Source organism: Lotus japonicus, chromosome 4 (genome assembly GCF_012489685.1).
Source record: "Lotus japonicus ecotype B-129 chromosome 4, LjGifu_v1.2".
In the NCBI taxonomy this organism is placed as follows: Eukaryota; Viridiplantae; Streptophyta; class Magnoliopsida; order Fabales; family Fabaceae; genus Lotus; species Lotus japonicus.
The window spans coordinates 49743695-49757233 of record NC_080044.1 but is presented as its reverse complement, the minus strand read 5'-3'; the positions used below and the strand labels follow the sequence as shown (position 1 = coordinate 49757233).

Here is a 13539-nt window from a genome sequence, read left to right as displayed (position 1 = left end):
CTATCTCTAAATACTCACACAATTTTCTCTATTTCTCCCTTCTTCATCTCAACCATGGCAAACCTCAAATCATATATGCTTCAAAAACAACATGGACCTTCACTCACTTCAATTAAATTTTTCATTATAAATTTATCCCCATCACAATTGAGATTTTTTTTTTATGGTTACCAAGGGAAATCACCATTGAGATTTGAGAGTGCATGTTCTTCAAACTCAAAAACGAGTTTCTCACTTCTTATTTCAGCCTCTTTGTTCCAGGTATGTAAAAAACAATGCTTTGTGGCTTTGTAGACTAAGAATTGTTATCACTCAAAAGTCAAAGGCATATCATTTTCCTCATATCTCTGGTAGTCCTTCTTCTTCAATTTTAATGATTCTTTCATGTAGTTCTAGAAGTGTCTTTTGTTCTCACTGGTCATGAAAGGTGAATTGTTTTCCATCTGTTCTCACTTTTTAAGGTGGGATTAAAAGTTTCTTTGATGTTGTAAGCTTATGAATTAGGCTAACCAGATCTTACTGCAGTGTGTTATCCAAATCTTAAGGTTAATGGCCATAAGTACGTACTTTAATTTGAGGCATGTACTACTAACAAAGATTGAGATATAGGTGCATTTGAATGTATGTGAACATTTATACAAACATAGTCTTAGTGACTAACATAAGCGAGGTGAGATCAATAAAAAAAATATTGTGCATATAAAATAAAAATCAGAAAAATTCACTAAAAATACCATAAAATTTAATTAATACTCTAGAAATAAATCAAAAATAAATTAAGATAAAATCAAGAAATAAACAATCTAAATCCTAATCAAATCTAAAATTTAAAAAGGTATTTTTTATGAGAATATAATTAACTTGAGATCAATAAAAAAAATATTGTGCATATAAAACAATAGAAAATATATATTTTTTAATTAATTGAGGTATGTGGAAAAGTAGTGTGATTCATTTCACCTTGCAATTTAGATTTTTTCATAGTTTGGGTGGGATTCTTCTACAACTGAATACCTATAGGTTAGTGTTAATTTGGAATTGCCAAATCCTATTGCTATCAGGCTGATTTAGTGATGTGTCGTTCTCACGTTAATTCTTAATGACGTGTCATTCCCACGTTAATTCTCATAAAAAAAATTCCACGTGTCATTCTCAGGTTATTTCTCATAAAAAAAATATATTTTTAAATTTTAGATTTGATTAGGATTTAGGTTGTGTATTCCTTGATTTTATCTTAATTTATTTTTTATTTATTTATAGAGTATTAATTAATTTTTATGGTATTTTTATTGAATTTTCGGATTTTTAATTAATTTAGGATTTTATGAGTTTTTATTGTGATTTGCAAGATTTTGATAGTTTTTATCTATATTTATTTAGTACATTTTTAAATTTTAGATTTGATTAGGATTTAGGTTGTTTATTTCATTATTTTATCTTAATTTATCTTATTATTGATTTAAGTTGTTTATTTCTTGATTTTATCTGTTGGTCTTTTATTTTATTTTTGATTTATTTTTAGAGTATTAATTAATTTTTATGGTATTTTATTGAATTTTCAGATTTTTATTTAATTCATGATTTTATGAGTTTTTATTGTGATTTGCTAGATTTTGGTAGTTTTTATCTATCTTTAGTTAGTATCTTTTTTAATTTTAGATTTCATTAGGATTAAGGTGATTTATTTCTTGATTTTTTGTTGGTGTTTTCAAGTATCCTTAGACTTTAATTACGATAAAAAATATTTTTAAGAAAAATACAATGAGAAATAAATTCTATGATTCTGTCTACTAAGTTAAGACACAACCCCAAGTCCTAATTCTAAAAGAAGGAATTATCTATCATTCTAATATAATCCTCATGAAACAGGAATGGTCAGTCAGCCAATTATACATATTCCTTCATTACCAAGATAACTGCACTAGATACTTATGTTTTATCTATGTCAGCCTGCTACATGATGACACCATTGTAAACATGAGGGAGCATGGTTTTCTAATAACAGGATGTTTGCTTGAAAGGCTTCTCCTGATTGCTTGATATGCATTATCAGTTTGAAATACAATCAAAAGTTAAAAACTTTATTTTCCTAGATCTCAAAAGTTATCTGAACAGATATTTTTCTCTTCAAAGTCCAATTACTATTTAAGTTGATGTGGTCATTGCTGGATTTTGTTGGGGTGCAACCTTAAGAATTAAGTTAGATTTCCTTCCTAGGTCTTTTGTTTTAAGTAATTTTAACTGTCCATTACCACCTATGAAGAAGTAAAGGGCTATAGAACAGTGCTAAATCTAAATTAGGGCTATGAAAATAAACTACAAATATTACACTGATTAAGGCCATGAGATGGTATGAGAAAAATGATAATTTGATTTAAACGGGTAAAGTACAATTTTTACTCATTTAACTTACGATTAAGAAAAAGTAACCAAAACATAATGCAATAAGGGGAAGACAAGTATGGTAACATATATAGAGAAGAAAAAGAAATAAGTAGACAATCACAAGATCTCTATGGCGCAAGCGACAGGGACGCATACCACACTTCAAGTCTTCAACCCCGCCCCCAAAAGCCTCCTCAAGGACATGCCCTCCGCCCCTGAAACCAACGCCGATTTGGGTTTTCGCAAGTTGCATAGGATCATCGACAGGGAAGATGATTACCGCCAGAGGAGGCTCAACAGCATAATCTCCTTCTCTGAAGAAGGACCTCTACCTCTCGCTTTCCCACAATCCTCCTCAACGACAATGGAAAAGAGGTAACTTAATTGTTTTCCCCTTTATTTTTTGTGTCTGATGAAATGCTTAGTAGAAGGGAAACTGAAATTTTATTTTGGTGATGGTTTTCAAAAGATGAATGATATATCAATTCCAATCTGTTTCTCTGGCTTAACAAAATAAAATAGCAAGAGTAGTAAAGCATTTCAGCAAGAACCTGTGTTTTGGTTATCAACCTTGACATGTCTTTGAGCCATAAAAAAAAAATTGAAAATAAGAAGAGAAAATGATATCACTTTCCATAACCATAAATCTAAAAAAAAGGGAAAAAGTAATAAATGATGAGAATACATACATCAAATTTTCCATCATAGATCGTAGCACCAACCTGAGCCATATCGTGAGTCTCAAAGGTAATCACACCGCTCTGCCATGGGATTAACACTGTCATTACAAATACTTTCTTCAACCTACAAATCAAGGAGAAAAAATCACACATGTTATTTAACCCCTGAAAATGCATAGAAGCCAAAGATATATAAGGACTCTGTTGAATATCTGTTAAGATTTAGTTTATTATTAATCTAACAAAGAGATAAAAAGAAACTAAATATATCTAAACCTATCTCTATTTAAATAGATATTATCTCTATTTAAAAAAAATCAATAAAAATACCATAAAATTAATGAATACTCTAAAAATAAATCAAAAATAAATTAAGATAAAATCAAGAAAAAAGCAACCTAAATCCTAATCAAATCTAAAATTTAAAAATGTATTTTTTTATGAGAATTAACCTGAGAATGACACGTTGAATTTTTTTATGAGAATTAACGTAAGAATGACACGTCACTAAGAATTAATGTCCCTAACTTTTTTTTAAAAGAGTGAGTTTGAAAGCTATAGCTTAAGTTAATTTGTTAATATATTACCAAATAATAATAATAATAATAATAACATATGTGTGCGGGTATGAGCCGGTTGGGTACTATAATGCTCATACCCGCACTCATACCCACTACTTTTTGCGGGTAATTACCTATACCCAACCTCATACCCATTTAGCGGTTTTTTACCCTACCCATAGTTGGTATTTTTTGCGGGTACCATATGGGCCGGAAACCCTATGGGTCCGAGACCCACTGCCATCCCTACATTTAGATTTTGGCAAAGATGAAAAGCTTCCTGTAATGACATTGAATTGTCTAAAGGTGGAGAGCATCGAGTTGCTACCCACGCGAGTATGGGGACGGGAACAGGTAATTTTTTAAAACGCAGGTATGAGGATGGTTCTATAGTACCCTACCCATTGTCATCCCTACTTAGTTGGAATAAACACAATAATGTCATACTTTATGATTTATCTTACACAATCCTAATTTGTGCTACTATCACATTCATTTTTTTTAAGATTAATTTGTTGCTAATTTCTTATATCTATGATTTGTGTTATTGTCTTCATATTCACGAAGAATGTAAAACGAGTTCCTGTTGATCTCAACCAGGCTTATAACAGAAGTCTTTATGTCAACTTTGCTTAGCATTTCTGAGTCTTCTATTTCATCCATTGTTTAATATATTTTTAATAATCAAGGTATTAATTGACGTATCAAATACAATAGACGTATTCCCCGTGCAACGCGCGGGTAAAAAAACACTAGTATCAAAGAACTAAACAACATGCATAGCATATACATTAATTTGGTGGGTTTTTTGGTTCGTGGGTCCAGTACAGACAGAGGAAAAAGAAACGGCAACAACACCCCCAAAACTTGTCACTAAATCTACTCCACAAATTCAATATTCTCCAAAGATTTGGAACAAAATTCGCACACCAGATCTGGAAAATACCAACAGAGTTTTGGCCCATCCTCTTCTGACCCGGTTCCAGCATACATTCTCCCTCAAAAGGACTTTTTCCTTGTGCACCATAAGGCTTTTATTAATTGGTTGTTGGAGAGTTGGAAGGTAAGAAGCTCTTCGGAGAAGTCATGTAGCCAAGATCGTGCAATGGCCACTTTGGATGGCACCTAAGCAAATTGGTTATTTGAGAAACTTCTTATAGATATGTCGTTTCATCCTTTGCTGCAAGGTGTTGTATATTAAACAAGAAACACTTTTTTAATTTAATTCCATTTTACTTGGGTATGATGACTTTTTTTTTTGTACATAGATGCTTAAAAAAAAACGCAAAAACAGACTAGTGCCTCAAAAAATAAGTGCCACGGTAGTCTTCCGCCAACAAAGGGATGGCAGCCAACGGGGGATTCTCCAAGACGCTTAGGCGGTCATCACTAGTAGCTCCTTGCTTCGCCAGCAAATCAGCCACAGAATTCCCTTCCCGGAGAATATGATTAAACCGAACATTCCAATCTCTACCAAGAAGCTCGCGGAGCATGTCAAACACTGCTGCATAAGCGTGATACCGCCCACAACCGCGCTGGAGAAGGGTGATGGCCAGCTGAGAGTCCGAGAACACAACCACCTGCCGCACACCACGCTCCCAACACACACGCAACCCAAAGAGAATAGCTAAAAGCTCAGCCTTGAGAATTTCAGAGACACCAACGAAAGCTGAAAAACCAAATAGCCAAGTACCAGTAGCGTCGCGCACCACGCCCCCCGCTCCGGCCCTCCCCGGGTTACCAAGAGAGGATCCATCAGTATTCAAAGCCACCCACCCATCCGGCGGCGCACACCACTTGACCCAGCGAGGCTCACGAAGAGGGTGCACCGCAACCAAGCTCCCGCACAAAACACGGTCAATCGCAGCAGCATGATGGAGAACAAGCTGCCAAGGCTCAAGGATGGCGTCGAACACAAACTTACAGCGCCTGCGCCAAATGAACCACGCATGAAGCAGTAAGGAGGCAGCGGAGGCTCGCGGAACCGAGGCCACCCACTCAGCCATCGAACCCGCTGAATAAAACTCAGAAGCTATCGACATGGCCAGGTTACTCCACACATGACGAGCTGCACCACAATCTCGCAAACAATGGAGTTGCGACTCCGGTTCAGCATTGCAGAGGCGACAAAGGACCGGAATATTCACCCCACGGTGGCGAAGAGTCTCTGCGGTAGGGAGAGAGTTGTGAAGCGCCTGCCACGAAAACACTCTCACCTTCTCCGGAACGTCCGCTTTCCAAATCCAATTCCACGGAACAGGATGTAAGGGACCAAACCGGCGTGATAACAGCCAGGTATAACAACTCGAAACAGTGAAAGTGCCATCAATGGACTCCGACCAGACCATCAAATCCTCATGATCAGAGTGAGTATAAACAAATTGAGAACATAATAACTGGGAAACAGGAACCGAGAGCGGAGTAGCAAGGCAGCGAGTATCACAAGCACCATCGCGAAACACATCTCTAACACGCAAACTTGTGTCAGAAATGTGAACATAGGGAACCATGGAACAAAGCGGCCCCGAACCGCTCCAATCATCATACCAGAAGGAGAGGTTACCCGCACCGATCCGCCAACCAAAGCCCTCTCGAAGCTGCTCCCGAGTGCGCAACAGAGCATTCCAAAGAGAAGACCCACGGTTGTCAGGAGCATGCAGAAAACTAGTCTGAGGGGAGTAAACATCAAGCAAGAGGCGAACCCAAAGCTTATCAGAAGAATTGATAAGATCCCAAACCAATTTCCCTAGCATCGCCACATTAGATAGACGAGCTTGTCGAATTCCTAACCCCCCGTTCCTCTTATGCATTGACATCTTGCGCCAGGATACCATATGCATACCTCGCCGGTCACCACGAGCCCAAATGAACTCACGGGCCATCCCATCTAGTCGATCACAAACAGATTGAGGGAACCAAAGGAGTTGCATAGGGTACACAGGGATGCTATTCAGAACAGACTTGACAAGAGTAACTTTTCCGGCTTTGTTCAAAAGTTTACCCTTCCACGAAGCTAACTTCCGGGCCACCCTGTCCACCACAAAGTCAAAATCCGCTGCTTTCTGTCGCCCCCTCAGGATAGGGAATCCCAAATACTTCTCAAAGTGTGAAGTAAAAGGGATAGAAGTCACGCTAAGAATCCTTGCCTTCCTAGCACGCTCCACCCCAACTCCCGCAAACGCTCTAGACTTTGCAACATTAACCCGTAGACCAGAAGCCAAGCAAAAGTCACTGAGAATGTTGTGGATCAGCTGCATTTGGGAAACCTTTGCCTTGGCAAACAGGAGAACATCATCAGCAAAAAACAGATGGGATATAGAGGGACCATTACCGGAAATAGAGACCGGAAGCCACCGCCCCTGATCAACAGCATCCTGAATCACAATAGCCAAACGCTCCATACATAACACAAAAAGGTAGGGAGAGAGTGGGTCGCCTTGCCTCAACCCTCTGGACGAAGCAAAGGGATCTAACTTCATCCCATTCCACAATAAAGTCAGAGAGGATGATGAGACACAGAACATAATAAGATCCACCGACGCAGCAGGAAAACCAAAGAACTGAAGGGTGTCTCTCAAGAAATCCCAGCTAACCCTGTCATAAGCCTTCTCGAGATCCAATTTGAAGACGATGTTGTGGTTCCTCCTTCGGTTCATATGATGGACGATCTCCTGCAAAACAATAGCATTATCAACCGTCCCCCTACTCGGAATAAAACTATTCTGCAGGGGGCCAATAATCTCATGAAGATAAGGCCGCATCCTATTGACCATGACCTTAGTAATGAGCTTATAGAGCACATTACAGAGGCTGATTGGTCTAAACTCCCTGAATGACGTAGGCACATCAATCTTCGGAATCAAGACAATCAGAATCTGGGCTATCACAGGGTCAAAGGAACCATGCAAAAAAGCATCCCTGACAATATGCCACACATCATCCCCCACAATATGCCAATACTGCTTAAAGAAAATCGCCTGAAAACCGTCTGGCCCAGGAGCTTTCAAGGAGCCCATGTGAGAAAGCGCTGTCCACACCTCATCCTTAGTAACTTCGGCGCAAAGAGCCTGTTGTGCAACATCAGGAAGGCCAGCAGCTGCGGAGGAAGTGATGGCACTCACCCGAGTGCTCTCAGAGGAGCAAAAGAAAGACTGAAAGAAGGATCGAGCTTCCCTCTTTAGGACCTCCTCATCCTCACATCACTCCCCACAAGGCAAAGTAAGCGCATACACCTTGCTTCTCTTCCGGCGGACAACTGTCTGAGTATGAAAGAAGCGAGTATTGCGGTCACCATACTTTATCACCTGCTCCCTAGATTTCTGGTACCAAAATAGCTCCTCTTGCTTCAAAGTGGTTTCCAACTCTTGCTGAATTTGCACCATGGACCGCAACAAAGAAGCTGAGTCGACACGCTCAAGCTCCCGCTGCACTCCTCTCTTGGGAGCTGGTGTGGGAGACGCAATGACGATGCCGGCGTTGCCACGTCTACGTTTCAATGGTGTAAGGATGGGTGAAGTTGCTCCCACGGAAAAGGAATGAGGAGAAAAAGAAGCCAAAGTATTATCATCTGCCAAAATAGTAGCACGTGATTTTGGTGGGTTCTCCTTAATTTTCTCCTTATGATTAGCTCCAACGTTTTTTACTTGCTGTTTTGTTCCACCATTTTTACTATGCTGAGGTGGCATTTTCAAATTCAAATTTGCTTTGCCCTTGCGTTTCGTAACCTCTGTCCAGCCGTCACCTTGCTTCTCTTGGTGGACCATCTTCTCCTTGGCAGCGTTAGCGTTAGGGATAGAAGGCTCCGGCGCCGCAGTCGCCGACGAACGCCGCTGCGCCGTAGGCTCAGCCACTTGCTTAACCGTGCAGTTACGGCTTAGATGTCCATAGCATCCACAATGATCGCAGATCATGCGTAAGCCTTCGAACTCGACACGAATCCATTGGTCCCTGAACCATATACGTTTTGCAACAGGTTGGCTTAAATCAACCTCCACACACACACACGCATAACGACCACGGTGCATCGCCTTCGTATTCACGTCGACTCTGCTCGGTTTTCCCACCGACGAAGCAAGAGCAAACAGGAAGCTCTCATCATAATACGCCAGATTGAGACCTGGGAACCGTATCCAGACCATGGTCTTCAAAGCTAGCGACTCCGACGTGATAAAATCTGGGCTCCAAAGCGACACCGCCACACACCGATCAAAGATCATCCATGGGCCACCGTTCAGGACCGTATCCCTATCACCTGCAAGATCAAACTTCACCATGTACACCCCATGATCGACGTCAATGATCTCGAAGCCACCCTTCGGTTTCCAAAGGGCTTTCAGCTTCTGTTTCATTAAGCTATATCCCAGATTCTTGCCAAGAACTTTGACAACCAGAGAATCTTTCCAAGCCGTGCTCAAGTTATCGATCACTGAATCCGCCACGAACACCCTTGGAAGATGCTTCTTGCCCTCCTCAAACTCCACCCGAACCAGTTTATTAGCAATGAGGTCAACCCTCTCCCTTGCCAAGCCAGCTGCTTCGTCCACTCGTCCAAGCACCATCTCCCTGAACGTGGGCCGGCGTGCGTGCGATTCCCCGCCCCCCTCCGGAGGCTTCTCCGGCGCCGCCATAACGGAAAAGACTCTCTATTCTCACTCTCTCTCTATCTCGCTCTCTCACTCTCCTAACCTAGATAGAGGCTTTCCGCTCTCTCTAGCTCACTTTATGTCTTAATCAATTTTTATTTGATTAATATTATGATGACTAATATTATTGTACGAAAATTGTATATTGGTAGTTTATGAAATTTATGAAATTTTCAAAAACTTCAAATAAATTTATGAAAATAATGTAATATGCATGGTTGTAAAAACCGGACCGGACCGGCCGGTTCGACCGGTTGAACCGGGAACCGGACCCCTTGCCGGTCCAAAGCACCCACAGAACCGCCTATGTTGAAAACCGTTGGTGAACCGTCCAAACCGGCATTGAACCGTGCGAACCGGTGAAAACCGGCAGATTGGCGGTTGTTGCCGGTTTTTTGTTTCTTTATATTTTGGGTTAATCCTCTAATTGGTCCCTGTGGTTGTGTGGCCGTCTGAAATTAGTCCCTCCCGTAAAATCTAAGTCCTCGTGTTTGGAAAGTGTGTGGAAATTAGTCCCTCCGGCGAGGACCTGCTACACACACTTTTTCAAACACGAGGACTTAGATTTTACGGGAGGGACTAATTTCAGACGGTCACACAACCACAGGGACCAATTAGAGGATTAACCCTTATATTTTTTTTGGATTTTGGAATAATGGGCTCGGCCCATACCCAAATTTGGATTCAAAAAAAAAGATGAAAACAGAAGGTTTTGAAAGAAAATAGAATTTTCGACCAAAAAAAAAGAAAGAAAATAGAATTAGAAACGTTTCATGACTTCATCACGTATCTATCACAGAAACGCCTCTGTGCTTCACGCCTTCACGTAAAAGCTCCACAACATCAACCCTAGTCACCCATCTCCGCCACGCTCCGCCCGCCGCCGTGCTTCGCCCGCCGCTACCACTGCTGTTCCTGGTGAGTATCCACTCTAATCTCCTGACAGAGAAAGCAAGATGATGATGAAGGACGAAGGAGGCGCTCCTTTCTTCTTTCTATGCGTATGAGGAAAACAAGAAGAGTAAAAGGAATTAGGTTTTCTTTTTTAAACTAATTCAAAGTTGCACACAGTGCTAATTTTACGTGGCCAATGCTGAATTGGTTGTACAATCATTGGGCTGAATTGGTGACACAATGTTGGGCTGAATTGGTGGCACACAATGCATGATTCCTTTTTACATTGAATGGATATTAATGGTATTGAATTTCATTCAATTTCCTTTTAAATGTCTTACGAATAATCATTGGGAGTAATTGTTTTGAACTTCCTTTATTTATTTATTCGATAATTGTTTTAAATATTACCTTATATGTTACATATATATTCTTAAATAATATTAATGCGGTAATACCGGTTGAACCACGGTTTGATTACGGTTGAACCAAAGAACCGTGAAACGGTACCCTCACCGGTTTACTCACCGGTCCGGTTTTAATAACCTTGGTAATATGACTAACAAAATATAATAATTTACTTCATTTTATCCAAAATCCAATTATCAAGAGCCATTGGGCACTTCTGCAGTTGTGCATAACACAAGCACAAACAAAATAGAGTCGTCTTAATTCTGAAAATTCAGAAACGGAATGATGCAAAAATGCAGTCAAATGTGATCCTTCAAAACTTCTCAATATAACTTCAAATTAAAACACAACTGAAGTCAGCAAAGTCTTAAAATGACAGCAGCCTGTTGTCCAACAACTAAGAAAAAGAACACAACATTGACAAATTTTAAGAGCTGGTTCATAGCAAACTAAGGTACAACCACCTATCCAGGCTGAAAAGAAACCTCAAATTGCTAATCCAGAAGCAACTACAAAAGCAAATGAAATCTGACACATTCTCTAAGCAACCAAAGTGCTGGCAGTGGTTGATTCGCTGCAAATGAAACAAAACATTAATAGGATGAGAGATAGAGGTATCACAGCAAATAAAGGAGGGGAGGTTGGCGTGAAAAATTACAAACATAAAGGATTGGAGAACATCATGCTGGCTATGCACAACTAAACTAAGAATGCATAACAAAGAAAGCTTTAATAGCATTTAAATTACCCCTGATAACAATGCAACCTCATTATCATATGCATTGCCTATTGAACTGGACTCTAAAAAACCGTGTCTGTGATAATGACTTTCAATTATGACATAAGACCATTTTCAGGTAACAAATAGACTATGTAATATAAAGACTTTAGTAGCATTTGATAGCCAGATCATAACACAACATAACAGGCATATTGGTTCTGTTCTTTAGAAGTAGAATAGAACATGTTATAAGACACATAAGCAATACATTTTGGTTAAATGGGTGAAACAAAAGAGAAAGAAATAGACATGTGCCCTGACACTACCTAATGGTGAGCTGCATGAGGTTACTTTTGGTCACTCATCTCAAAGAAACACTTGAGCAACATGCTTCTCCAAACAAAATAAACGTGTTCAGAAAATAGTAGATAGAAGCTAAAACAATCAGACGTTAGGGGAAAAAAGTGGCCCTAACCCTCACTTAGCCTCCACTCAATTTCGTTTAAGTAAGAAAGATTCCCACCATATCAACACATTATAAATAGTAATATAAAAACTAATTTAAGGAAGTATATAGAATGCACATCAAGTCATGAACTGATCCAAAGAGAAATTAATACCAAAAATTATTTTCTATTCATAGCATGTTTGAATTCGTGGTAAAATCTCTCAAAATCACTACTATAAACACCCCCAAAGCTACTTCCAATAGTTTCCCACATAATCCTTATGCCCCTCACGTGGAAAAGCACTTAGCTTCCGACGCGCACTCAATTAAGAGTGATAGAAAGGGGTGAAAGAGAAAAGTGTGATAACATGGATGCTAAGATGGAGAGAGAAAAAGAGACTTGAAAAAATAGTTGTGGTCTTGTAGAAATCAATTGTAAATAAAACAACTCATGTTGCAATGTGTATTCCTTAACTCTTGAATCATACCATACAGACAGGAGAAATTAATTTTAGATAAAACAACTCATGTCATAATGTGTATTCCTTAACCCTTGAATCATACCATACAGATAGGATATAGACACACCCTAACAATTGCACAGCACACAAAAAAGACCTTAAATGGATCCACAATACTCCAAGCACAACACCGAAACTGAGTAAAACTCTAACAAACCATCAGTAATCTTCTTCCAAAAGAGGGAAGTACTTAAGGGTAGGGGTGCTAGGGTACTTACTACTTCCAGACTGGTGGGAGCTTCTTGGTCTTCTTGTAGTAGCGAGCAAGCCTGTGGATCCTGCTCTCCACAAGAATCAACCTGAACTTGGAGTCCTTATCCTTCCTGTTCCTCTCCAAATGCTTACGGATAGAGACAGCTTTCTTGATCAAATGGTACAGATCCTCAGGAATCTCAGGTGCAAGCCCTGAAAAAACAACCCCAAAAATCATCATTATTTAAACCATAAAATCCAAAACAACAAACTTACCAAAAGATATTCTGAGACATCAAAAGAAAGGGACAAACCATGAGCTTTCAGGATACGAAGGATCTTGCTTCCAGTGACACTCCTAACCTGAGCAATACCATGAGAATCCCTAAGAATGACACCGATCTGAGATGGGGTCAAACCCTTCTTCGCAAACTTGCAGATATTCTCCTCAACCTACAAATCAAGCAGAAAAAAAACATGATATTAAATGAGTAAGCAAATCAGAAGATAAAATGGTGGGTGTAGAGAGAAATTTACATCTTGGGAAGCGATTTTGAGCCAGCTTGGTGGAGTTCTCTTGTATGGCAAAGCAGAAGAGGAAATACCCTTACTGAAATCAAGTAAGAAATGAACGTTAGAGAACACAGATTTGAAGGTAGAAGAAGATTGAGATTGAGATTGAGATTGGAAGTATCGATACGAACCCACGACTGTGCATACGACCCATGGTTGCTGTTGGAGCTGCGCGCTGTTCTGATTAGGGTTGTGCACAGGTGACGATTTCTGAAACCCTAGAGATTTAGGTTATATATATAGAGAAGACAAGGCATCTGACCTGATACTACGTCGTTTTATAATTACATTTGGTCCATATATTGTAGGTAATGTAAGGTTTTGATCCCTCTATAAAAACAATTATCATTTGTAGTACTCATATTTTTTTGGATCAAAGGGACAAAGCCCAAGTGTTACAATGGGATTCTACTTCTTATACAAGCCCAATAAGAAATACAAATAAACCCAAGCTTGACGATCATTAGATTTGACACCCCACTCATTAGAAATGTCACCCCACTTACCGAAAC

The 13539-nt window shown here is 39.5% G+C and overlaps 1 protein-coding gene across 1 annotated transcript; it reads right to left on the bottom strand.

Moving 5' to 3' along the window:
• Nucleotides 1–10878: 10878 nt before the first annotated feature.
• Nucleotides 10879–13309, bottom strand: LOC130714013 (40S ribosomal protein S13). Its single transcript, XM_057563865.1, has 5 exons — nt 13159–13309; nt 12992–13064; nt 12769–12907; nt 12481–12667; nt 10879–11146 (listed from the first exon to the last, which is right to left on the bottom strand). Exons 1-5 carry the CDS (start codon nt 13179–13181, stop codon nt 11113–11115), a joined length of 456 nt encoding a protein of 151 aa, XP_057419848.1. The 5' UTR covers nt 13182–13309; the 3' UTR covers nt 10879–11112.
• Between the last annotated feature and the right edge of the window lie 230 nt (nt 13310–13539).

What these genes read in the sequence shown, in the direction of transcription:
- LOC130714013 (XM_057563865.1), bottom strand. Translation starts at nt 13,181, where the DNA reads ATGGGTCGTATGCACAGTCGTGG. An exon ending in GGTCGTATGCACAGTCGTGG is followed by an intron (nt 13,065 to 13,158) that starts GTTCGTATCGAT and finishes ACTTGATTTCAG; the next exon opens with TAAGGGTATTTCCTCTTCTG. An exon ending in CTCCCACCAGTCTGGAAGTA is followed by an intron (nt 11,147 to 12,480) that starts GTAAGTACCCTA and finishes TTTCATTTGCAG; the next exon opens with CGAATCAACCACTGCCAGCA.